At 41.1% G+C, this 27,929-nt stretch overlaps 1 protein-coding gene across 1 annotated transcript in view; it reads right to left on the reverse strand.

The window, feature by feature from the left end:
- The window catches only part of sema4ab (sema domain, immunoglobulin domain (Ig), transmembrane domain (TM) and short cytoplasmic domain, (semaphorin) 4Ab), a 56,931-nt gene that overhangs the window by 26,610 nt on the left and 2,392 nt on the right, over positions 1–27,929 (reverse strand). The window contains exons 2-11 of the mRNA XM_078268042.1: positions 25,842–26,096; positions 25,246–25,406; positions 24,853–24,912; positions 24,420–24,518; positions 24,149–24,242; positions 8,796–8,918; positions 7,557–7,684; positions 6,807–6,988; positions 5,930–6,074; positions 2,669–2,858 (exon numbers count right to left, since the gene is read on the reverse strand). Coding sequence (XP_078124168.1) covers positions 2,669–2,858; positions 5,930–6,074; positions 6,807–6,988; positions 7,557–7,684; positions 8,796–8,918; positions 24,149–24,242; positions 24,420–24,518; positions 24,853–24,912; positions 25,246–25,406; positions 25,842–25,938 — 1,279 coding nt within the window. The 5' untranslated portion in view covers positions 25,939–26,096. The remainder of the gene's footprint in view (positions 1–2,668; positions 2,859–5,929; positions 6,075–6,806; positions 6,989–7,556; positions 7,685–8,795; positions 8,919–24,148; positions 24,243–24,419; positions 24,519–24,852; positions 24,913–25,245; positions 25,407–25,841; positions 26,097–27,929) is intronic.

Raw genomic sequence — 27,929 nt, forward strand, 5'->3', positions numbered from 1 at the left:
AGAAATGCGCCAAAGCAACTGAGAAGAACTGTAGCCTACTGTTGTGAGCTGCGAAAACCAAATACCAAGATGATTATACAGCTCCATACAGGTATTTGTAGGATATATTTGTATTTTTTATTAAAAAAAATTATAATTTATAGTCTTTATTGATCCCCAATGGGGAAATTACAATTTACACTCGGTTGTTATTACACTCGAATCTCAGGTTGAAGAGGAACAATGCGGATTCCGTCCTGGTCGTGGAACAACGGACCAGATCTTTACTCTCGCAAGGATCCTGGAGGGAGCCTGGGAGTATGCCCAACCAGTCTACATGTGTTTTGTGGATCTGGAGAAGGCGTATGACCGGGTGCCCCGGGAGATACTGTGGGAGGTGCTGCGGGAGTACAGGGTGAGGGGGTCCCTTCTCAGGGCCATCCAATCTCTGTACGACCAAAGCGAGAGCTGTGTCCGGGTTCTCGGCAGTAAGTCGGACTCGTTTCAGGTGAGAGTTGGCCTCCGCCAGGGCTGCGCTTTGTCACCAATCCTGTTTGTAGTATTTATGGACAGGATATCGAGGCGTAGTCGGGGTGGAGAGGGGTTGCAGTTCGGTGGGCTGGGGATCTCATCGCTGCTTTTTGCAGATGATGTGGTCCTGATGGCATCATCGGCCTGTGACCTTCAGCACTCACTGGATCGGTTCGCAGCCGAGTGTGAAGCGGCTGGGATGAGGATCAGCACCTCTAAATCGGAGGCCATGGTTCTCAGCAGGAAACCGATGGAGTGCCTTCTCCAGGTAGGGAATGAGTCCTTACCCCCAAGTGAAGGAGTTCAAGTACCTTGGGGTCTTGTTCGCGAGTGAGGGGACAATGGAGCGGGAGATTGGTCGGAGAATCGGCACAGCAGGTGCGGTATTACATTCAATTTATCGCACCGTTAGACGAAAAGAGAGCTGAGCCAGAAGGCAAAGCTCTCAATCTACCGGTCAGTTTTTTGTTCCTACCCTCACCTATGGTCATGAAGGCTGGGTCATGACCGAAAGAACAAGATCCAGGGTACAAGCGGCCGAAATGGGTTTCCTCAGGAGGGTAGCTGGCGTCTCCCTTAGAGATAGGGTGAGAAGCTCAGTTATCCGTGAGGAGCTCGGAGTAGAGCCGCTGCTCCTTTGCGTCGAAAGGAGCCAGTTGAGGTGGTTCGGGCATCTGGTAAGGATGCCCCCTGGGCGCCTCCCTAGGGAGGTGTTCCAGGCACGTCCAGCTGGGAGGAGGCCTTGGGGGAGACCCAGGACTAGGTGGAGGGATTATATCTCTAACCTGGCCTGGGAACGCCTCGGGATCCCCCAGTCGGAGCTGGTTAATGTGGCCCGGGAAAGGGAAGTTTGGGGTCCCCTGCTGGAGCTGCTACCCCCGCGACCCGACCCCGGATAAGCGGATGAAGATGGATGGATGGATGTTATTACACAATAATAATATTGTATTTGTATATTTATATGATGTAAAATATGTTTGGACTGATTGACACAAGTCATGTTCATTTTCATTGAAGTTCACATATAGGTATATAGGTAGATATATGGCCTTTACACAGAATAACTACCCATTTCCAAATGTGTAAGCTCCAGTTTTGGAGGAATTAATTGCACATATGCATTAAACAAAGTGTTTTCCAGAGAATGAATGATGCATGTATGAATGTAGGCTCATATCTTAGCTTTATTATACCCAACTGCCATGACTGCAGACCTCTTACTTAAGTATATAAACATGCAATGACACATAGTGTTGAAGTGCAACATTTTATTTAGAAATGAAAATAATCCACACATCTATATCTATTTAGAGGAGGAGTGTAAGAAAAGGTGGAAGAACCTAAGAGACAGATACATAAAGGAGAGGAAACAAAAAAGTGGTGCAGGGGCAGACTCGGAAGTACTTTCCATACTGTCTTGTCTGGAGCCACACGTCAGGGAGAGACAAATAGCCAGATGCTCCGTTATAGAAATGGGCTTTCAGAATGTTGTTCGCATCCGGGAAATCGTAGGCCCGACTCTCGTCAGCGGACTGTCAAATTGCTCCCTGTTGAGCCGAAAGTACCCCTGGAACCGGTCACAGTGAATGCGGAGCTCCTTCACCAGCTGGAATTCCCCCAACTGCTCTCTGGACCTGAGGGTCTCGAGCACCCACACCCTTCTTCCTGCTGCCTTCCTCCGTCTTCTCCTCACAACCAGGGCAAGTGCCAAGGCTTTCTTTTGTTTCAAAGACAAACATCGTCTCCACCAAATCACTACTGTGCATCCACAATGTCGTATGTACTGCACCTCTGATGTAAACACCGGACGCAGACGTGAAGTCAATTCAAATATTGGCGCATGTATGACGTAAATTTGCGCTGAGCCCGGCGGCAAGCACAACAAATATAGTTGGGAATAGGACAACCTAGCGGCGAGCACAGCGCATGCCGCGTACAATGTGAAACTGCTTTCATGCAGCTGGCATGGAGCTGAAGAGATTACATTTAAATTGTACCTTGTACGTTTCAATGTAACAAAAAAATTATTGCTCTATAGATAAAGAACAAACTGAAGATGCAAATTCAAAAAAATGCACTACTGTTTTTTTTTTTCTTGTGTAGCATTTGGTTAATAATAATAACTGTGTCATAGTAGTGTGCCTCCCACATTGCCTACCTGTAAGCAGAAACAGGACAGTGTAGTGTTTGCTGTTGGCACCCTTTACTCTCTGGACAGTCAGATGGCTGTAGTTGTGATCAGTGGACACCATGCTCAGACTTCTTCCAACAGGTCGCACACTGTCGTCTGCCAGGAAGTTTTCTTTGACAAAGCGCAGGGCGTTGTCAGACGCGTTGTGCAGGCCACACTACCACACGAAAAGGCAGTTTGACAGTAATACAAATTGAACACACTTCACAATTAAATCAAACCACTTAAAGTGTTCATATTATGCTTTTTGGCTTTTTCCCTTTCCTTTATTGTGTTATTTCATTTTTGTGCACGTTATAGGTTTACAAAGTGAAAAAGCCCAAAGTCCACCCCAAAGGGACTTACCAACTTCCAGAGAAACACTGTTCACAAACTGCTCCAAACAGCTCTATTGTAGTCCAGCCTTTACTTCCATGACGAACGTGGGTCACTTTGTAACACACGTTATAATGCTCGCCTAGCTGCTAGCATGGCACTCCCTCATGCTCTGCAACTGACAAGCTAGCAGTACTTACTGCGCATGTGCGACTCCCAACAAAGATGGTACAGAAATGAGATGCCTCACTCTGTAGCTAAAACGGAGAGCTCAATACACAGGGTGAAAAGAGGAGCTGCAGTACAACAAATATATGGGGTTTTCTGAAAATTAAACCACATGAACCTATTCTGGTACAACTTCTAAATACAATTATGAACCTGAAAATGAGCATAATATGAGCACTTTAATTAAACCATTTTCATTAAATAATTTAAATTCAATACAACTTGGATCTTATTTTCATGGTTTTGTCCATCACTTGATCGGATCAATTCGATCAGAATTAAAGCTAATGTGGGTGGGGTGGGGCCCTCCATTCATTTATTCAACTAAACAAAATCAAGAAGTGGATTTTCTCACACTGATGAACATGTTCATATGTCATCCTCTTCACAAACAGCTGTGACAGCTGCTGCCTGTCAGACATTTAAAGGAAGTACACTTATTCATGTTCGAAATCTGAACACATATTAGAGAAGTTAATATTTACCACAGCAGATTGACTGGCATTATTTTACAATTCATTAATATATTTTGCCACATTCCACAAATGAATTGTCATGAAATCTGCAGGGACATCAGCAATTATCCATTGTCTCTTCAATAATTGATACACAAGTGGATTAGATCGTCAATCAGCACAAGCCTAGTACCCAACTACAGTAAGTACAGGCGGTTTAAACATAGACAGTATATAAACTAGACCAACAGATCCCGTTGCTCTGGACGGAGACCAGTGAAGGATATTAGAAGCACTTTTCCGGTGAGCGCTGAGCATTACTGCGCAGCCTCCAACTGAGAGAGACGCCGTAAATGTGACGTGAGCAACCTGTCTGAAAGTTGTAAGTCTTCTGGTAGCTGTGCCAAGAGAAATCTCAATCATTCCCAATGATTGAGATTGGGAATCCCCAGAGACGGAGAACGTAGGTATATGTAAGGAGATAACATAGGCACAGGCTAATTATTGCTAACTAAAATGCTAGTTAACATTAGTAATTAAACTTAAACAGATAATGTAAGTCCAAACTGCCTGAAAGCTTATCCTGTACTATGCGGTAATTCCTCTACTATGCGACAGTAAGTTGCGTGGTTATGACACAATCATTAGCCTATTTTTACAATGGAATGGAATGCTAACGGCGGGTGAGTGCTTGTTAGCATCAAAATGGCGCCATAGGATCTACGGGTTGTTGACAGACGCTTACCCCCTTGGGTTTAAAGGTGAAGCAGGAAGTGGATCTGCAGATGTTTACAACAGACAGTTTGTGTCATCATTTTCCTGTTCACCTTCTTTTTCCTCTTCTAAATTAGTGTGTCTTACCTTGTTCCCAACCTGTCAGATCGTTTGACTGCTTATCTTTCTTGACCCTTCTCACTTTTAGTGATGTTACCATGCCAGATCTCAGCTATTCACTTGGTGGTGAGTGTTGGGTCTATGTAAATTGTAGTGTGGCGTAAACCTAATCTATATGAAAAATCCTAAAAATAACTTCTGTTATGATTTGACACTATAAATCAGTGTTTCTCAAATGGGGGTACGTGTACCCCTAGAGGTATGTTGGAGGACTGCAGGGGGTACATGATATTTTTTGCAAAAATGTTTTTCATTTACTTCTGCTGTCTTTTTTTTCTCCAAGTTTGTCGCTTTTTTCAAAGTTTTTGTCGCTGTTTTTGAAGTTTGTCACCTTTTTTTGAAGGTTTCGTCGCTCGTTTTGACCTCGTTCTTGCCTTTCTTCCTTACTTTTTTCTAATGTCTTTTTTTCTTCTAGGTTTTTGTCTCTTTTTTCGAAGTTTGTCGTTTATTTGAATTTTTTGTCACTTTTGTTGCTCTAGTGTTGCCTTCCTTCTTTCTACTGTGCTAAGTTTTTATTACTATTTTCGACCTATTCTTGCCTTACTTCCTTCTTTCAACTCCTGTCTTTTAAGTTTTTGTCGCCTTTTTTCATTAGCATTTAAATGTTTTCCTGATACAAGGCTGTTGTTTAGTAAATCTATCGCTGACATCGCTGTATTGTTCTCTTTAAATAGACTTTTTTTTTTCCTACAAAAAATAATTTGCGCTGGTTAGGGGGTACATGGCTTAAAAAAACTGTTCAAAGAGGGTACATTATTGTAAAAACCTTGAGAACCACTGCTATAACATAAAATGTAACTGAATTACATTTTATTTCTATGTTATTACTCATAGAAATAGACAAAAGTGTGAAAATAAGTCCTGAGTTGTAATAAACTCGGTTCTTGGGCAATTTCAGTTGTTAGGCCATTAAAACGCTATCTGAAACCGAAACGTTCTCCAATAAGTTGAAATGTTAGCTCAGCATGTGGCAGATAAAGCCAATATATCTGCATGTATGTCTTATTGATTTACAGTCTTGGTGGAATAAAAATGAGCAGTCTTGTCCCAGTTTGTTTACCATTTTACATTTTTTGGCATGTTTTGGATTTGCACTTAACTATTAATCAGTTTATACTTACGATACTAAGCGTTCACCTGTTTACCATTCCTTGCATTGTGTACATTGGTTTGCGCCTTATGGACAATCTTTTTATTTTATATTATGTATCTATTTGCACTTTCCCTACTTTGTACTGCAACTGCTGCACAACAATTCCCCTCGGGATAAAGTTCTACTGTATTTTTTCTTGTCATTCCATTTTCATATTAATTGTGACCAAAAGTGGACATTTACCTCTCCTGGATTTGCCACCTTCTCTTGAACCCGTGTGCTCCACTGTAATGTGTCCCGGTTCAGGACTTTGTAGTTACCAGAGAAAACTGATTTGATGTCAGTCAGGCGGAATGAACACACTGCTGACCGTCCAGAGTTGACAGACCTAGTTAATGGAAAAAAAAAAGAAAAGAAACACAAGACACTATTATGGTAGCTACAGACAAAATCCATGATGCACACAATACAGCAATACTGTATTGTTCAAACTACCCGTTATCTCAATCCAAAATGTGTATGTTGTCCTCAAAAGAGTGTTGTATGTTAGTAGCAGTGCAGTAAGACATGCAGCTTTCACTGTACACGTTGATGGTTGTATCACCATTTATTTGACCTCTATACACAGAGACAACTCTGAGACAACTGTTGCTTGCAGTTGCTGCTTCTAACTGTTGTGCTCATGGAAACCTGCCATGTTGTTTGATTAAGATAACCTGCAACCATCAGCTGTCGTCACTAGTCTTACTACTAACAGCATATTAACAGGGGTTTTCACATGATGATTTAAATCTTTATTCTTCATGTTTTATGTTTAAAAATGTATTGTAAAAATATAGTTAATGTAAATGTGGCTTCATCTTTTATGTGATGAAAAAGGATTTAAAGTTTTGCGGAAACACCCACTTTAAACAGCATTCAGCATGAGTCGGACATTTACAAGTCACAGGTGAAATTAGACTCTGACTTAATGCCAAGTAACATGCTGGTTCAGAAAAACTTCCCTCCCTTCACCACCCTCAGAAAATGACACGGTTGATGCTGTGGGGAAACAGGCCACCACATCTTTAGGGGATGTCGATTAGGTACTGTATGGATCATGGCCCTTTAGTTAACTGACCACTGGGAGGTGAAGATGCCGTAAAAGACTGTGTCATCTGCAGGAGCTCCCTCTGCTGGTGGGAGGGTGTCTATGTCTTGGATCACATTGTAGGGTAGCTCATTGTCAGCCTGGCACAACAGTTGAGCTTTGGCAAACGTGGTCCAGCGTCGCTGGAGGGTCCGCTGACCTCCAACATCACTCTGACACATGAGAGGAGAAGAAGGCATCAAGCACCACAAATTGCTAAACTCAGTACAGAATTTTGGGTTTTTGGAAGTCAGACTTATAGATTATGCATTTAGCATTCAGTAAAAACAGGTTTAAAGAAATGTAATAGAGGATGCACTTGCCATAGCAGCTAAATGAAAGCAGAGGTGCATATATGCGAACTGAATCAGTCTTTGCGTGGTATAATCATTCCTCCTGTTCATACATTATGCACCTTCAGTAAAAGTGATATACATAGATAGAGGATGTTTTTATGCATAATTAAAAATAAAAGTCCAAAGAGGAAATGTAAAGACATCAAATTAAAAAATATTATTTTACTACACTACTAGGGATAATCAGATCATAATTATAAAGAAAGTGAAACTACATTAATGAGAATGAAAACATGCACCTGAGAGTAGAATGTATTATGTGAGAGATTACAAGAATTGTAGAATTGTAAGTGGTATTGGTCAATACCACAAATTGTCTTTAATCATTTGTATGTGCCACATATCTACACAAATGTAGATGCACAAGAGGTTTTTTTGCCCTTACCATGCAGATCTGAGCAACACGAGAAACGATAAATTTGTCGATGAAGTCATACTCTCTGCCAACTTCACTGAAGAAAAAGTAGATTTTCTCCTCATCAGGACTGAAACTGGAACTGATGAAGGTTGGATCTATTGCAAACAGATGGCAAAGTATGCAGAAGATGTATGTTTGTGGAAAAATGTCTGAGGGTTGCTGATATAATAAAACAGCATCATTCAAATCAAAGGATATGTCACAGTTTATCACCATGTTTGTGTCTGGGACCCTTTGCATGCATAAAACCCCTGTTGGTGTGAAATGTTTTTTTTTGGCTTGTCAGGGACATTTTAAAGCTGTCGTAACACCTACAGTAAATAGAAATTGTACTCCATTTAAGGGTGTATCATATGTGAGCTCAGTTAAATAGGACGGCAAAATTAATCACATTAAAATCATACTACTTCTTAAACAACTGTGGTCAATTACATGCCATTTAAAGGCAGAGGGACCATGCAGATGACTTGAATTGTTGAGGTGTTAACTTGACCGACTGAGTTAACCGAGTTGTCTTTCTAACCATGGCCCACACAACGATAAGCATTTTGTTTTATTCTCTTTTTATTCTAAGGTTTGGCAGTTCAAATCCCTCACATGCTAAGTCCAATCAAGAACGAAGGAAGTGCAGTGTGATCTTGCTAAACTGTGCCTTTTGAGTAATGTCAGGCTAGAAAGCACACTTTCACAAGTGCTCAGCAACTAAAGAAAATTTTAAGGATCTAGTGCACACAAAAATCTAGATTGTGCACTCCAAACATTTTTAAGGGTTAGGGTTCTTTCAGGTTCATACTTGTATTTTTGGTTTCTACTAGAACATGTTCACATGCTTTAATGTTCAAAAAACATTTTTCAGTTACACTTTACTTGAAGGTATCTACATAAGAGTGACATGACACTGTCATGAACGTGTCATAAACATTATAAAGAAGTCATAATTGTTGATCACATAATGCTTATTTTAGTAAGTGTCATTCGGTTTTATCATGACAAGTTATGGTTAGGGTTCATGTGTCATGGCTGTATCATGACAGTGTCATGTGTTCATGACAGTGTCATGTCACTCTTATGTAGATATCTTCAAGTGTTACCCATTGTTTTGTTACCCATTTTTCTCATACTTTTTACAATTCATCTTTAATCATTATTCCTGTTCTATTCAAAACTGCTATGATTATCATATGTTTTGACAGACAACACACTCACCCTCCAGCCATCCTAATGTATCATCCAACTTCAGGTCAACACGCCTGGCCTCACTGAGGTGCCGGGAGATGACTGGCCGGTTCCCCCTGTAGTCTGCGACGGTCCCGGTATAAAGCTCTCCATCTGAGAAACAGAAGAACACTTAGCACAATACTGCAGCAACAGTGAATATGACAAAAATAATAAGCCATGCCCCTTCAAATGAACAATTAATGGTTTTCTTTGAGGGAAACATCCAATACTAGAGGTAATGTATTCTAAAACAGGCAGATTTCCTTGGATCGTGCACCTAAATCATGTTTGCAGCTGCTGCCGTGGTCCTGCTTGATGCCCTGCTACGCCCTGCACTGCTACTACTATTATTAGTCATAGTTCTATTATCTTTATCTTTACTGTTATTATAATTGCCACTGTTCACCAAGTCATTCCATTATACCCACTGCTATAATTATTATGAGTCATATTTCAGCCTCTCCCCCCTCCCCCAACCAGTCGCGGCAATCAAGAACAAGGTTCTGTCCGAGGTTTCTGCTTGTTAAAAGAAAGTTTTGACTCCTCACTGTCGCACCAAATGCATGTGCTTGTGGTAGTTTTTGGGTCTCTGTAAATTATAGTGTGGTCTAGACCTACTCTAACTGTAAAGTGTCCTGAGATAACTTCTGTTATGAGTTGACACTATAAATAAATTGAATTGAATAGATGGTCCAAGATGGAGCCAGGGCTCCACGCTAATGTTTTACAATGGTTGCCGGCCTGGCAACCAGGCATCAGCTTTTGGTTGCCGAAATTGACAATACGGTTGACATGTTTTAAACTGCCTATACTTATAGCAATTAATTTCATATGTAACTATACCACACATTTTAATAATGAACACTGACAGAATGGCTTGCAATATAATTTCCCATCCCTCTCAAATAGGGGTGCAACGGATCACAAAACCCCCTGTTCAGATCATGTTTTTGAGTCACATATCGAATCAATTTTCAGATCAGCACAAAAAGAGGGAATTTAAATGATTATTAAAAATATAACAATAACTTTTAACAATAATTACTTTCACCAGTAAATTGCTGTTAAAAGACAAAAACAGTTTTATTTTTTTTACAATAACTTTGAATGCACCACAAGGTTTACCAGTTTACCAGTAAACGCAACATTTTGTCCTGTATGTGTTGTTTTTCTAACAGCTAACTAGCAAACGGTAGGCTAACGTTACCTGTTGTGTAACATGTTCGTAGTGTTTACTAGCGTGACATGCAGTGATGTTTCTGTTGCCTGCAACGTCTGTTTCAGAGTATCAGACAGCAGCGCAGACATTTAGGTGGCACCATAATGAGGCACCGAAATCCGCGTTGCTATTCCGTCCAGTAGATACCGGGCACCGGTGCCATATTAGCACCGGATTTTAACATGCGCAGTTAATGTGAACAGAAAATTGCGTTGCCTGTATCTTTTCACAGCAAACAGGCATGTGGAAAGCGGTCGCACAATAGCTGAAATGTTGTGTTGTCCATTAAAGTAGTGTTTAAGACAACCAAATAAAAATATTGACTTCTTTTGAATTAATATTTTCCAGTTTTGTAAGTTTTGATCTGTTTCTATATAAATAAATAAAAATATATATTGAACAGGTGGTTGCCAAAGGGAGCAACCAGAGGCCATGAAACGGTTGCCAACCGTTACTGTCGAGCCCTGTGAACTAACCAACAGTTTGGAACATCTGTATGACAACATTTCTCAAAGGATTCAATCTATCTGCAAAACAGAAATGAGCGGGTTGCGATTAATTATAGCTATACAGACGACACACAACTCTACATTTCATTTTCCAATGACGACATAAGAAATGCTGCATTTTATTATGTCTTTCCCCTATTTAAAATCTAATTTCAATTAAATTAGTCCTATTGCATTAATAAAGGCATTTTTGGGCTAAGGCAGGATCAACAGATTATCATTTCTATTGAGAGTTTGGTGATGTTAGTAGTGAAGTGACGGTCCAGGCTCTGAATGTATATTGAGATAATTCCTGCAGAAGGCACAGTGTAAACTAAGTCTCCAACTAAAGGCTATTTTGATAGCTGAATAATAATTGAAAAATAATAACTATTGATTATTTATTTATTTTTAATACTATTTATAAAAAAAAAGTAAACTGTCACACAGTAAACTAGACAAGACAGCAATAAAAAAGCAAAAACAGGGGGTAAAAAAAAGGAAAAACCACACACAGGCAGAGTACTAGAGTGCAAAATCAAACATGCTCAGAACAAGGGTATAGCATAGCAACACATACACAAATCAGACATTTAGGTCAAGCAATATCAAAAATGGTTTCCACACCTTCAAAAAGTATTTTTGTGAATTCCTTTTGTTAAAACGAATCTGTTCCATCTTAGCCATAGAAAGCATTTCATTGAGCCACCTCATGAAACATTGGGACAGTGGAGACTTCCAGTTGAGTAATATTTTTTTTAGCTGCAATGCAAGCACACACTGATTGTTCATGTATTGTTTTTAGTCTTCTTTTTCCGTATTTAATGTTTTATTTGTTTGCATCTGTCTAGTCAATAATAATGTCCTGTATAAATGTGCCAAAATTGTGTTCATTGTTCTATGTTGCTGCAGAACAGAAACCTGCTGTAAACCAATTTTTAAACTGAGTCAGGCCCGTTTATTGTAACTTAATTGTTGCTTTTAAACTTTCCTGTATAATAAATGAAATGAAATGAAATGATGCATCAGCCTGCAACCTGTTAGAGGAGGAACACAGATTTTCGGTTTTGGTACAAACCCCTACAGCAACATAACAATCAGAAACAGAAGGGAGAGATATGTGCCATCGACCACCGTATTGTAAAGTAAAAATTAAGTTCTTCCAGAAAAATGCTGAGTTTTTTTGTGATTGTTGCGGGCAAAAATCCTTGACTACGCGGCACGTTTTCTTAAAAAATGCTATGGAATATGCGGGATATTTATGCAATTTTATGCGATGAAATTGCGGGAACTTGCAAAAATTGCGGGAACTTGCAAAAACTGTGGTATCATCATGGCGTCATCGTAGGGTTTGCAGCTTTTCGATGATGTTCACGTCGCGTAATTATTCACTTCATAACATTCCCATGGCAACGGGAAAATGGCTGCTCTTGTGTGAAGTAAACCCAACATTTTTCAACTTTCTGACTTTTTTGCAACAAAAATGCGGGGATTATGAAATCATGCAAGCCCCGCATATTTTGCACGGAAATCGGCAATTTATGCAGCGAAAGTGCAGCGTATTTGAAAAAAATGCAGCCACCGCATAAATATGCAGACTTTGGCTGATTATGCATTGAATTATGCGATCGCACAATCACGTTTTTCTGGAGGGACTGAAATTAAGTGACTAGCTGGTGAATAGTTGCATCGGGAAAAAAGCCTGTCTGTTGCTAGGGCTAGGCTAACCCAGTCGCTTTGCTAAGTCTAAGTAACTGTTAGGCCTAAGTTTTACTACTGGATTTTTACTACTCTATCCTGTTGCCAACCTGACAACTTTGACCATGGCTACGTGTGTGGATTGCCATCCTACCTTTGCAAAACTGAAGTTAGATGTCACCCGACTGCAGTCTGAACTCCGGGAGAGGGACAAGTTAATCCTGGAGTTATCATCTGTAGTCACAGCGCAATCTAAACACCTCTCCCTCCTGGAAAATTGAGGGGACACCAGTCTGTCATGTCCTCAAGAACGTTCAGCAGTACCTCAGGACAATGACTACTGTACTATTCTGTGGTCCTGTGGAGAAGCAATCCCCTCTATGGCCCCCTGTCCCCTAACGGAAGACGTGTAGCTCAGCCATAGAGCAAAACCTAAAATTTGCTCAACCCCATCCATTCCAGAGCCTTGGGCCCAAGTTACGAACAGTAAACTCCATCGAAGTAAACAACACATCCTGCCGCTCCAACAAGAGTTTCCCCAGCTTGGAAATAGGTATCAAGCTCTGGAAAATCTGACCTCTCCACCTTTCCTGGTACATCCTGATTCGATGGGCCGTCCTACCTTTCTCATCATCGGCTGCTCCCTCCGACCCGAGAACAAACGGTTTTGACATCCTGGACAAAAAAGATTTTCCATCCACCAGCTTCTGCTCACCTACCCGGATCCCTCAAGAAAACCTCATCCACATGACGTAGGCTGCTGAAGGAGGCAGTTGCCAGACATTCTGAGATCTCGGAGCCAGCAAACGGTAACATCCACCCTGGTGTTGTGTCCTCTCAGGGGCGCGTCTCTACTGGTCTCGCTTCACAGCCACCTTCTGTTCTGATCGTAGGGGATTCCATAGGGCTGGGCAATATATCAATATCGTGATATGAGACTAGATATCGTCTTAGATTTTGGATATTGTAATATCGTGATATGACACAAGTGTTGTCTTTTACTGGTTTTTAAGGCTGCATTACAGTACAGTGATGTACTTTTCTGAACTTACCAGACTGTTTTAGCTGTTCTATTATTTGCCTTTACCCACTTAGACATTATGTCCACATTACTGATGATTATTTATCACAAATCTAAGTGTGAAGATATTTTGTTAAAGCATCAATTGTCAACCCTAGAATATCGCCGCAATACCGATATTGAGGTATTTGGTCACGGACATTGTGATATCTGATTTTCTCCCTATCGCCCAGCCATTATTCCATTATCAGAGACATCAGGTCCAGCAGGTCTGTAACACACTGCTTTCCCGGTGCCAAGGTAAATGACATTCTGGCAGAGCTCCCTAGCTTACTATCTCAGTATACCTCCGTTAAAAGGACAATTCCGGTGCGAAACGAACCTATGGATTATTAACAGATGTGTACCCACTCTGTCGCTCTCTGGAACATGTTTTCATGCTAATTGAATTAGTTTTTAGCTTGAAAGACGCTAGCGTGGACGCCAATTAGCCTACAACGCTAGTATTCGGGGCACAGGGAACGTAAAAACAAATCGCTATTTATACCAATAAAAAGGCTAAAAATATCACCAAACTTCAACGGTAGCATAATGCCAAAAAGCATTGAAAACTTTGTAAGTGTACAGACAGTTTATTGAACGAAGAGCTGCGGGAGCTCCATGAAAGGGCTACGAAAGAGAGAGAGAGCTACCGGTAGTCAATGCAACACAGCCTCGTACTTCAGGAAACTAGTGTACCTGCGGACGTTGTGAAGCTATGGCCACCGAACAGGAGTGTCTGTGTTGCAAGGAGTGGGACCTGTTGCATCGCGATGCCCAAGAGTACAAAACATCGCAAGTGTTTTGTACAGTCTGAAGATTTCCGCTTTCTGATAAACAGGGCTGTACTTGAAACTTTTTCGGCGACCCAGACCAGAGGGACCAGATGGACAGTTATCCACTGAGTAAGTACACTAGACAAGTTATGCAGAGTGTGATTATTTCAGATATATTGACCAAATTGCTTTTGATTTTAGTTTGCATCGCCAGCTGTAAGTCATGACTGGTTTCCAAGACGGCGGCGGCATGTAAACATGAACGCAAGTGTCTTTATAATCTATCTTTTCAATAAACTGTCTATACACTTAAAAAGTTCTAAATGCTTCGGTTAACATTTAGGGACCCTCATTATGCTACTGTTGAAGTTTGGTGATATTTTTAGCCTTTTTAGTGGTTTAAATAGCGATTTGTTTTTACGTTCCCTGTACTAGTGTGTAAGCAGTCCGCGCTAGCGTCTTTTAAGCTAAAAACTAATTTGATTAGCATGAAAACATGTCCCAAAGAGCGACAGAGTGGGTACACATCTGTTAATAACCCCTAGGTTTGTTTTGCACCAGAATTTTCCTTTAAGAAACATAAATTATGCTGGCTGTAATGACATTCCACGGAGCTGTTAACATCCAGTGGATGTTAACTTACGTGACGATGTTAATTTACATGAGTTCTGACGTTACATAAGTATTAAAACAAAAAAGTTCAAAACATTCAGTTAATTTTACTGAAATCATGAGCACCAAAGCATTATTCATGATCTTAGTGCTCATGCTACTGAAAAAAAAAAAAGAAGAAAAAAGGGACGAAATGATGACGCTTCCCTACCTGTAGGCTGTCCTAAACGCTCAATCCCCGTCCATTCCTGGCTTATTTATATTCCTCTAGTCCACAGATCAAAAGGATAACAAGGGTTTTTCAAAAGAATTAATCCAAGTTATGAATATTGTCCTGTAGAGTCCATGCTAATTGTCTGCTAACTGTCTGCTAACTTCATTTGCCGATCTCGTTCCGTCTGAAATAATTGGCTCGTTCGAGATAAACTGCGCCACGCCTGTAAAGTGGACGAGAGCAGGCGGCAGCAGCCGGGGGCGGTGACAAAAATCCGCTGTCAAGTCGGACAGTTTCCAGCCATTTCCAGCAGCCTTCAGGCTGAACAGGAAGTCACAGAAACACTCGCATTCTGTTAGGTCAAATATTATCAGACCCATATATCAGCTCCAGTTGTTTTTATTATGACGGAGTAGCTGTCAAAATGCTTAACATGCGATCTGTTGCTGATTTTAATGAACAACACACTAGATCACACGTGTCAAACTCAAGGCCCGAGGGCCAAATCCGGCCCCCCACAAATTTCGATCCGGCCCCCATATATATTTTGGTTCACAATAAATTTTGGCACACCTAGTTTTTGTCACTTTTTACAAAGTTTTTGCTGCTTTTTCCGGTATTTCTGTCGCTTTATTCGACATTTTTGACGCTTTTTGGCATTTTCTTCAACATTTTTGCCAACCAAACTGTAATTGAGAAGACTATAGGAGACATGAAATAATACAGTCAAAGATATATGACTTTTACGATGACATAAAAGCAATAAAATCTACATGTCTGGCCCTTGATGTGATTCTAACTTCCCAGTATGGCCCTTAGTGAAACTCAGTTTGACCCCCCCTGCACTAGATGATTCGTAATCTGAAAGGATTTAGTCTCTCTGACTTCTACACGTAACTATCAGCCACACGAAACCAAATAGCAATTAAAATCCCTCCAATTAAAAAACAATAAAAAGTTTATACAAAACGTCATCATGTTGAGTCGATTCTGAACCAATCAGCTGTTAGATCAGCTGAGATGCCGGCGTTTCCCAGCATGTCCTGGGTCCGCCTGGGTCTTGCAGTCGGTGAAAAGCAACTGCGCTGCCTGCATCTTAAACCTGCGGCCGCCTTGGCAATACCTCACTCACGAGAGTGAGGTTATCGTTGCCCACGTCAGTGCAAGTCGGGATCAATTCGGACACAAATCTAACCGGCATGCATTGGGCGGCGATCGCCGGTAATCGATTCTGCGCAGACCTGGCTCATCTCGAACGAGCCTAATATATTTCTCCATGCCCTGCACCGTGTTCATTTTTCTGTTTAGTTTTCACCCCGGACAGCCCCCGACGTCCTGCAAGCGCTCCCACTGTGGACCGTCAATACGCTGCGTCATCTCTCTGAGAAGCCATCTTCTTCATTGGCTATCAACACGTCAATCATGGCAATTGTAGCCAATCACATTCCCTTTCCAACGGTATATAGCATGATAGGAACATCCAATGGGAGCCAGTCCAAATGAATGCGCAACAGAGCTAAGTCCTGCCTCCCAGAGCCAGCAGGCACATACATGTGATTTATGAGAAAAAATATGTTCAACAGTGTTTGAATGTATGTGAAAAGGTTTTGTAAGTCATTTTAAGTCTTTATTTAGTTTTTTCTAATAGCATAGAAGTGAGTAAAAGCATTTAGCAAAATTTGGTCACTTGGAGGTTTTGGCACACCAGTGACACCTGTAATACCAAATACTGAAAACTCCCTAGCTACCATTAGGTTAGGACTAGAGTTCTGAAACTTTATAAAATAACTATTTTGAACCATGTTTGAACTGCTGTAGTGTATGTTGTGTTTTAATCACATGCTAATCAAGCACATTTTCAGAAACTACTGTAGAAGAATTTAGGTTTCAGTCTCATACATGCATTTTGGCCTTGCAGTTCGTCCGTTATAAGCTTTTCCCTTTGGGAAATCAAGCAAAAGAGGTGGATTTGAACAAGTTAAAAAAAGATTTCATGTTTGTTTTTTAACATCCTAAAACTCAGTGAGACCTCCGGCCTACTACAGATGTCGGACGTAGTGGTGGACGTTTCAGTAGACTATTGCAGCTCCACACCTGGCTTCAGTCACAGTGCTGCCGCTTACAGTTTGGTTTTTAATAATAATAATAATAATATATAAATAATTATGTAATAATAATAAAATAATAATTTTAATCTGTTCTGGGAACGATCCTGCATGTTTTTAACATGATGGAATCCACCGAAATCGCGCAGGCTCATGTATGCTAGCTGCAAATGTGTTCTCCCCAGCCTCTCTAACGCCCGTGTCTGTGTTGTGGTCAGAGACAGCAGCCGGCCGCTCACAGGTGCGGGCACCAGTCCTGTTACTAATTGACGTCCACAGGGGCTGCCTCTACAAGGTCTACCAAGGACTAGTATCAATTATGTGTTGGTTTTAAACCATTGCATCTAAATATTAGAACTATACTGCCTAAACTTGATTTCATTAATGTATTGATCAATGAGGCCTCTCCTGATTTATTTGTCGTAGCTATTAATGGGTACAATATTTTTAGAGTTGATAGAAAAGCAAAAGGAGGGGGGGTTTAATTTATGTTAAAGAACACTTGGCCGCACGTGTACTAACTACCGCTTCTGTGCCCAAGCACTTTAAGTTTATTGCATTGGATATCTGCTTGGGGGGTGATGAACATATCACAGTGGTTGGAATTTTATCGCCCGCCCTCTGCACCAATTTTAGCCCTGGAGGAATAGGCCAACTATTGTCTTCTCATACCTCCTCTGAATTGGTTGTCTTTGAAGATCTGAATTTAGACTGGCTATCTGTTAGTTTCACAAGGTTGAGGGGGTTATGTCTGGAATTGGACCTAACTCTGCTTAATTAACTTCCCACAAGACCAAATTTAAAAAATCTGTCTAAATCTACTTTAACTGACCTAGTGCACCACTCAAATACCCTCACAGTGGGGTCTTTGCTTGTATTAGAGTGGTCAAAGGTATTAAGGCCACGTCCACACGTACCAAAATGATCTTTTTTTTTACCCGTCTTCCCTGGATTCGTTTCAAGAATAGTTGCATTCAAACGGATCCATTTGTAAATGACTCAACGCGCTACTTCATATCCCAGGCCTATAGGCAGCGCTGTTTCGGCTACAGAAATTCACCAAAAAACGGAGAAGAAGAGCATTATCATTTCCACTTTCCATCATAACATGACTAGCTAAAATAAGTTCTCTTAATACATCCATGGACTATAATAACTTTTACCACTGCTCATTTTATAAAGGCCGGCACAAGAAAACGTGTCTTTGTTTACATTGTATAATGTGCTGTTGGATTGCTTTTTATTTTGCAATTCTGTATGCCATCGGACATGACTGCAGCGCGCTAGCTAGCAGAGCTAACATTAGCGCGCTAACGTTAGCTCTGCTAGCTAACATCGGCAGTCAAACAAACATCAATGAACCAATGTCTTTTTGATAATCTACAAGTTTTCTTGCGGTAGCCTTTCTACAATAAGCCGTGGTAAAGGTTACTATAATCCGTTCAAGGAGTTGATAAGCAGACAGATTAGCTAGCTAGTTGATAAGTTGTCTACTTCTACTTTATAAACAGCTAACCATAGCAGCTAACGTTAACGTTACGTCGCTGCTGTAGCGGTCAGCTACTTTAGCGATGTTTAACGTTAGCTACATAACGTTAGCAAAATATCTTGTGTAGAATCCAGGACTGGCAGAGCAGAGGGAAGTGTCAGGGAGCAGAGACAAACTATTTAGCTAGATGAAGTGAGCTGGTTTGACCATGGAGATGGAATATGCTCGCTTAGCTTCATCGCAGTGAGTGAACTTGTGTGTGGCCGTGCACTAGAGGTCGAGGGGTGTGGCGATGACATCATCAATACGGACGTATTCGTATTCGCCATCCAAACGAAGCCAAACGAGAACCGTTTTCAAACGGGCCCAAACGATGCTAAACATGTGCGTTTGCACCAAAAAGCGTCTCCGTGTGGATGGCCCCTAAAACAAAGGGGTGTGTCATCAAGAAGTGAAATTTAAAACAATCTAATGAGCATTACATGATTTATGATGATTACTTAGAGAAGGTCTGCTTAATCCCAGACCCTGAGCTGGCTTTTACTAGTTTCTCTTATATATTTTTTTAATCTTTTAACTATTACAGAGAAGCATGCACCGTACAAGAATTTCAGAGTGAAAATCGCTTTATTCCTTGGTTCTCTGCTGATCTTACTGACGCCCTACAATCCAGAGATTCAGCCTGGTCACAAGCTAGACGTTCCGGTGACCCAGCAGACTGATCTAAATTCAGGAAACTGCAGAATAAATATATAAGCATGATCAGAAAAGCTAAATCTAATTATTACTTATCTTCTCTTGCTAATAGTCAAGAAAACGGATTTAGCTTTTGGAAAACTGTGAATACACTGCAAACTAGGCCTGTCTCCTCTCTACCGCTGCAGATTAGCAAGGATAACAATGTAATCTTGGATAAAGCAGATATGTGTGATGCTTTCAACATCATTTCATAGCTTCTGGCTATCTATTTGACAGGCTTTCAGCCAATATAGCTCCTTTTGGTCATGCGGTTGATCCCGTACCAGAAAACTCCTATAACTCTCCTTTGTTGGTCAATAGATTTTCATTTAGACCTGTAAATCATATTGAAGTTTTTAATGCATTGACTCAATTATGCACTAAGAAATCAAAGGGTGAGGATGAAATCGACCCATTTTTCTTGCATCTCAGCGCTCAAATAATTGCCTTTTCTCACATATTTAACTCATCCCTTATTTCTGGTAAAATCCCTAGTGTTTTGAAATCTGATCAGGTTGTACCGTTGCTTAAAGGTGGTGACCAAAGTGAACTAAATAATTACCGGCCAATTTCCAAATTGTGTTGTTTAGCTAAAGTTTTTGAAACCTTGGTTAATGCGCAGATACAGGCCTTTTTGGATGCAAACAATATCCTTCAAACTCAGCAATCAGGATTCAGACCAGGACACAGCTGTAACACTTAAAATGTTTTATTTTGAATTGTCTTGATAACCGTCAGGACTGTGCTGCTATTTTCATTAACCTAACACTTTTGACACTGTAGACCATAATATTTTATTAAACAAACTGTCCTCCATTGCTTTAGATTAGATGGTTTTCCAATTATCGGTGTATGGTGATCGATCCAGCTCTCTTGTATTGGGTAAAGGTGTTCCTCAAGGGTCTGTTTATGGTCCACTTCTGTTCACTCTATATATTAATAATATTTTCCTCCCTTCGTGGCATTGTGATGTCAATTATTATGCGGATGATACAATTTTGTACAGTTTTGGCCCCAGTTTTGTCAGATGAACTGTGGGAGGAAGGTTTGTCCAGTATACAGAGCTGCTCCATTAGTTCTAGATACATTTAATTTAAAGTCTTACACATACTGCATTACTCCAAAACCAAACTTATTACAATGACAATATTTTCAAATCAGTTTACCACCTATTCTTGCCGTAATTGTTTTTATTTTGTTTTCTGAAGATAACACTTTTAGATAAGATAACACTAACAAAATTACTTATCCTGAGATAACAAGATTGTTTCAGACGGGACACCTATTCTTTAAAGGGTAATTTTGGGTTTTTGTGTGTAAGCAGCAGCCACAGACAATGTAACGCTATGGGGCAAATGTGCATCGTCAAATGTTTGCTTTTTTTTTTTTTACTACTGAAAGGCTTAGATTATTATTCTAGGTGTCTGACTAAATTATGGAAAGGATCCCTACAGAGGTAGGCCTTTTTAAAACCTCTTTAAGACCTGTTTAACCAGAAACAGCTCTGACGTCGCTAGTGCTAAACCCACCAGACTCCATTTAAAAAAACAATACTTTTAGCGTGTATAGAGCCAACATATTTTTACATGAGAATCTGTAAACTATGTGTTTATTTCAACCAAAACTAAACTTAGCACAAAAAGTAAAGAAATGTGTGTTGGGAGATTATTTCTCTGTGGTAACAATGCTTTTTGGCATTACATCTTATACCACTGGAAAGCCTGTTTAGTTCCCTTTCAAATGGTGCCCCATTTGTAAGGAACGTGCATTTGTGGGATGAGCAGTAGCGCTGAGTATGTGGGTTGCGCCCATGAAAAATTTGCCAAATCTTCTCTGCCAATGCCAAACAGCTTATTCTGCCATTGACTTGTTTGGTGGATTGGATGATTGAAGTTTGAAGAAACAAGACATATTGGCAATTTAACAAAAAGGAGCCTCAGTAGCATGTGGAAGAACCATACACAGCCACAACAGCCTGGCACCACCTCCTCATGCTGGTCACCTGCCTGGTCACACACTGCTATGGGATGGCATCCCATTCTTCAACCAGCATTTGTCGCAAGTCAGTCAACGTGGTTGTGCTGGTCACTCTGGCACAAACAGCACGCCCAAGTGTTCAATGGGGTTGAGGTCAGGACTGCTGGCAGGTCATTCCATCCTCTCCACTCCCACATTCTGGAGGTCTCTGGGGGTGAGCGTTGTCATCTTGGAGGATAGAGTTCAGTCCCAGACTGTGGAGATATGGGATTGCCACTGGTTGCAGAATCTCATCTCTATATCTCTCTGCATTGAGATTGCTTCCAATGATGACAAGCCTCGTTTTTCCAGTGAGGGAGATGCCGCCCCACACCATCACACTGCCTCCACCAAAAGGTGTTACTCTATCGGTGCAGCAATCAGCATAGCGTTCTCCATGTCTTCTCCACACTTTGACCCTACGATCCAACTGCCGTAGGCAGAATCATCCAATCCACCAAACGAGCCAATGGCAGAATAAGCTGTTTGGCATTGGCAGAGAAGATTTGGCAAATTTTTCATGGGCGCAATCCACATACTCAGCACCATTTCAAAGGGAACTAAACAGGCTTTCCAACGGTATAAGATTTATTGCCAAAAGGTATTGTTACCACAGAGAAATAATCTACCAAACACAAATTTCCTTAGTTTTTGTGCTAAGTTTAGAATTGTGATGGTTGGAAAAGTAGAAAGACGACCGAAAACGGCTTTTCATGGGTTTATTTTGTTTCTGTCGACTTTGAATGAAGTGTATTTTACAATGCTAAAATTACAGTTTATTTACATGGAGTCAGGTGGCTTTAGCGAACGCAATTTCGCGGATGTTTTTATGATCTTACTCTTTAACAGAAAGGTCGACCTCCTTAGAAATCTTTTCCATAAAGTTGTCAGAATATTAATCTGAGCCTGTTAATGGCAAAATAAGCACTTTTGTGAACGTAAATACAAGCTGCACAATTGCCCTATTAACTTACATTGTAGCTTGTACATTGTAGCGATCTTGCTTAATAATGGACCAATGTCAAAGGTTGTTGTTCCCATCAGTCACTTAGACACAAAAACATAGGAAAATAGGGTCCAGGTTGAAAAAAACGGTAGTTACGTCTATTGTCTTGGACCATGTTACGTCTTGACTTCCAAAACATTAGAAAAATCAGTGTGGCTGATGCTCTCCCAGTTATGACTACTTAAGTAATCACCTCGGCTGGTGACGACATAAAAAAGGACTCAGTGCTTCAAGCCGGAGTCAAACTAAGTTCAAACGCGTTGATGTATGTGCATTGCAGCTCCGTGTTTTTCTGTGGAGTCAGGCCTCAGTGCCCTCTCCAGAACTAAATAAATGTGTTTGATGCTGCCCATGGGAAAGCAGCACAGCACTTGCAAATGAGTGTAGTACTGGTAATGTATAGTGAGTTCTTAAGCTATCAAATGTTACTAATTAATAACTATTAATTAGTAACTAACTACTGCCATTAATACTAAACACTGGGGTATAATGTACAACAGCATTTGGCATGAGAGCTGCTCGGCTAATGCCTACAGACTGGTCGACTGGTTAAAGGCCCTGACACACCAAGCCAACAGCCGCCAACTACCACCGACGACAGCCACCTGTGGCGTCACCTCTCGTCGCCTTTGTCTGTGCCAAAAAATTGCACTGGAACACACCGCACAGACTACCGCCGACTGCCAAATACCACGTACGTTTTGTGCATGCGTGCAATGAAATAACTCCCCATACCAGCAGGCGGTGGTAATCTATTCATCATTTAACAACATAAGGGAAACCGGATACCTTTGCTATGATATACCCACAACAAAACAGCGTTTGCTCTAGCCAACAGCGGCGGAACTGAACAGAGCCTACGGTCCCTCTGCTTCACTCCCCACTGGGAAGACAGCGGTACCGGGAGATGGCTAACTGGACTGTGCATCTCCCGGGTTGTCATCCGTTCTCTCGGCAAAGAAGTCTCCGTACAGGGGGAGTGGAGTGCCTTTCCTTAGATTTGACAAGAGCGTGAGAATTAAACATTACGTTTTTACATTTTACTAATTTAGAGGCTGGCCGGCTGGCTGGTAAGCTAGCTTGCTATGGGGCTAATTGTTTAGCGGTGCAGAGGGCACAGAGAGAGGTCTATTACAGTCTTTATCTTAAATATCACGGTGTAGGATATTACTTTATTAAACGTTAATTTTTTTATGTGTAGGTGTGTAGAGATCCTTTAAAAGACATGTTATGTTGGAATAAATATGCCTAAGAAAGTAGTTATGTATATCTTGTTGTATGCTACGTTTGCCATCTTATGGACATAATGTGCAAAAATAGTTATTCCAATAGTTCAAACCTGTGTGTTTTTTAGAAGGAACATTCAAACATAATCTTTGACCCGTTTTGACAGCTCTTGTGTGTATTGGATTGATCAGATGAGATGAAAAATGAAAGGAGCCTTGTGTGTGCCTGTCACAGTCATTTGTTTGTTTTCCTCACTCTTGCTTCCAAGCTGAACAGCCAATCAGATGAATTGGCTGTTCAGCCGACGCCGACAACCCCAAAAACAGGCCGACGAAGGCAACTAGGACCAACAGCAGACCGTCAACTTGGTGTGTCAGGGCCTCAGCACAAAAGTTAAAATGACAGAAATTATTGAATCTACTGATTCCTGTTCTTCCACTAGTCGAAGCACAGTGGAGGTAAACAGAGGGGGTGGGTGGAAGATGTCAGTTTTTGCCACATACAAAACTCAATCCATCCCACCATTGGTAACAAGTACTGGGTTCAGTTCTACTCCCAATTCCACACTGGTGCTGCATGTTTGGATTCAGCAGTAAATCCTTCCACATACTCTAAGTAGCAGCCACATTTTTGTTTCAACTTGCCTAAGCTATCATTTTATTATAGCAGGTGTGGCATCATTGCCTTACCTACCTACGATGATAGCAGTGTTGCGTTGGTAGGGGTCATAAGGGCAGCGACCTCTTCCTTCATCAGACTTGATGCTCATTGTTAACGTCTCTGAGTGCTGAACAGAAAAAAGGAAAAGTCCAGCTGGTATCAAACTAAATAAAGATGTACGGAGAAATCAAATTACATCACATCAAATGCAACCTACTGCTGAAAATCTGTTAAAATTCTTAAACAGGGCGCACTATCACGCTGTCACAAAGTTAAACAAACATGTCAATGTAAACAAACTTACAATGTAGGTGCAGCGTGGACTGAAGGCAAATGTTCCACAGGCATAGATGTGGGTGGTGTTTAAGAACTGCAGTACACGAATGAAATTCGGACAGTCGGCCTAGAAAAAACACACAGAGGACATCAAGTTAGATGTTTCAGTATAGCAAGCAGTGTGTGCCTTTGGTTTTTACAGAATATCAAGATCTCTTATTAAAGTATGCTTCACCCACTAAGGATTCACACTAATTAAAAGATTATGAGACACATTGCTCATTAAACATAAACAACAACTTCATTGTGTTTTTTCTGCTCATTTAAGGAAATGTAAATAGAAGCTGTATGTTACGGACAGCCTTGTTTGGTTGGTATTCTGAGTCAAGAGGAGACTTTCATTTCACTTTGGAGTTTAACCATTTCAGAGTATTTGTACGTCAGTACAATGAACTACTTGCCATTTTCTTGCCTTTCATTGAACATTGTTCAAGGTCTTTCTCTGAAGGGCTCCAGTCCAGCTGAAAGAAGAGAAGACATTTTCAAACTTCATACACAATTTGTGCTTTGGAATAAAACTGTGTCCTGAGAAACAGGAGACCCATTTAACTGCCTCATTAATTTACAATGAACTGCTTTCACCATATTTAATGGTGAAAGCAGTTCAATTCAACCAAAACTGGAAGTAAAACTAGTTTCCAGTCTTACACTTTTACTAAGATTGTAATTGCTGTCACTGCTTACATAATTTAGCATTTTCTAGTTTGAGTTCCATACGTTCAAAATGTAGAAAAAGTAATAGTAACTAAAGTAACTCAATTTAAGTTGGGCTTCATCAGTGATCGCTCCCCCACCTTACTCCTCAGTATGATGGCGTCCTTGTGGCTAACATCCAATGCTAACACAGCATCCCGGGCTCCTACATACAGCATGTCTCCATCCTCACTCAGCAGCAGTGTGGTGGTGTTGCTAACGTCATGGCAACTAAAGCGGGTGAGATGTCTCCCAGGACTACCTGTTGATTCACCGCAGTTAACACTGGGATTAGGCATTTTCATTCAATTTCAGCAGGCAATTAAAAGCATCTAGATGTATGCAGGCTGCACTCTGCTAATTTGTACAGCAGATTGTAGTTTATGTATTTATCACCAAAGCATTTACAGTTGAAGTCGGGGAAATGTAAAAATAAAATTGCGTTGCAGATCGATTTCAGATGTGTGCCCATACATTTTCTGCCTGTGCCCCTAAAAAATTTCAGTTAGGGGCTACAGTGCTCACTGCTCCTAGTAAAAAACGTTTGTCTGGAGATCTGATATTAACTATAATGTAAAAGGTGCAATACCTTGTAGTATTTACATTATGACATTGCATTGATGCTGGAACTACATTGCTACCTTTAAGTTCTTTTGAGTTTTCCAGCAGGATAAAGGAAAACAAAGTATTTACTCACTCATTGGGAAGGAGACTCTGGGAGTCAGTCTTGTCAGACATGGGCTCAGAAAACCCAGCAAGGCAACGATGAGGGACAGCAGGCTGGGATTCTCCATTACAGCAGGAATGAGGGAGTCTGACCCTAATTACATTTAAGGTCAGAGGGCGAGCACTGGGTCAAATGTTCATCCAGAGTGTCAGAGACTTGTTAGTAGGGGTGGAGAACGTAGCTGAAGCCAGATACTCTGATTTTTACAGCGGACCATCACTGGATCTGAGAGAGACACACACACACAAAATTGTTTTTCCAAAGGATTTCTATGGAACATTTTTGTAACAGCATTTGGTTCATTTCCATCTTAATCATTGCCAGACCTTCCTCCACAGCGCTGCGGAGGAGGGTCTGACTAGTCCATACAGCATTCCTGGATGGGAGAAAAACGTGCTCTGGTTTATTGGCATTTCTTGAAACCAATCACAATCATCTTGGGCCTCGGGAAAGAACTTGTTTTGGTGGAATGTGTACGTTCCAAAGTTTTAGTCGTGCAACAGAAAACTCAGATTGGACAGATAGTCTAGCTAGCTGTCTGGATTTACCCTGCAGAGATCTGAGGAGCAGTTAAACACAGTCCTCATGAATCAACCATGGTTTAAAATTCCAACACAAAGAAAGCGTAAGGTAACGGACATCCGGACGAAATGAGTGACATCCAACGGAATTTCTGGCGGCACCAGAGCAATCCCAGAAGTGGAACGTCGTGGATATTTCCATCACAACTGCATTAACTGCTTAGAGGTGATTAAAGTGAACACATGTGTTACTATTCAGAACCCAAATCACATATTAGAGTGAGGATCGGGCCGCATTTTTCTGTCCGAGCCCGGCCCGCGTCCGACAGAGCAGTAACCGCACCCGAGCCCGACAGGCATTAAGATATTTATGTCCGAGCCCGAACCGAGCCCAACACAGTTAAAACCTAATTTTTTTCTCATACTAATCACACATGTACGTTTGTTTGTGTGGAAAGCCCGCTTTTATTAAGCAACTGTAGGAAGGCATTCGAAGCACATCAGCGCACACTGGGCAACAAGCGCACATCATAGCTACATAAACAATTTTCTGCACACAGGAAGACTGATGTTAGGGTAATATTTTAAAATTTATTTTAATCACAAAACTAACCTTTGCATCAAGTGAAACAGGCCCATTGGCTACCTTCATAATAAGCTGTTTTAAATTTAAAATGTTCAATGTCTTATCGCGGTGATGTGGACGAGCCTGACCCGAACATCATTTCTAAATATCTGTCCGAACCCGGCCCGGCCCGTCGGGTATCCATCCTCTATCACATATGTAGCCTAATATACTTATGTTGCTTCAATTCTGAGATGTAATTTATGTTGATAAAATTAAAACGATTTGAGAGCATATGTGTGCTATTCACAACAAAGAAATAAAATCTCCAGCTGCTCTTAAAGAACATAAACATGATTTGAGCCAGTCTCAGATTTCTGAGCAAAGAGGTGTTCCAACATAGCCTGACAAGCCAGACCCAACATCTTGATGCCCTGCCCATGGAACATTGGCAGGGCTCAATCCGAGGGGTGGGATAAACGGTCTTTCAAATTCCCTCTGCACTCACAGCCAACCAGAGCAACGCTAGTTGATAGATTAAACTTTTGCCGTATCCGGTCGGCAAAATTCCGAACACATCTTCCTTTTTTAAGAATGACTTCAGTGCTTAAATCCAAGTCTTCCAGAGTCACGGCCAAAGCCGATTCGAAAGACCGCTGTTCCCCAGCAGCCATCTTCTTTGTTTTCAAGTAGCCTTGAATTCACACGGAACCGTCGCAACTCTACCGTCCTTATGTTAAGCCTACCCACTGACTCTATACACGATGTGATTGGCCTGACCAGAATTTGGTTTTTCCAGCTCGCAGCCAACGGAGAGTTGTTAGACTGACCCTGGCTGCAAATTACATTTGCTGTCGCTAGGGTGCGTCTAGCTTTCTAGGCTAGTTCCAACAGGCTTTTTAATTCTCACACTCCTAATTGTCAGCATAAGGATTTGTAGTAGACATGTTTAAAGTGGAACTCAGAATTTGT

The sequence above is a fragment of the Sander vitreus genome, chromosome 14, assembly GCF_031162955.1.
Source record: "Sander vitreus isolate 19-12246 chromosome 14, sanVit1, whole genome shotgun sequence".
Taxonomy (NCBI): domain Eukaryota; kingdom Metazoa; phylum Chordata; class Actinopteri; order Perciformes; family Percidae; genus Sander; species Sander vitreus.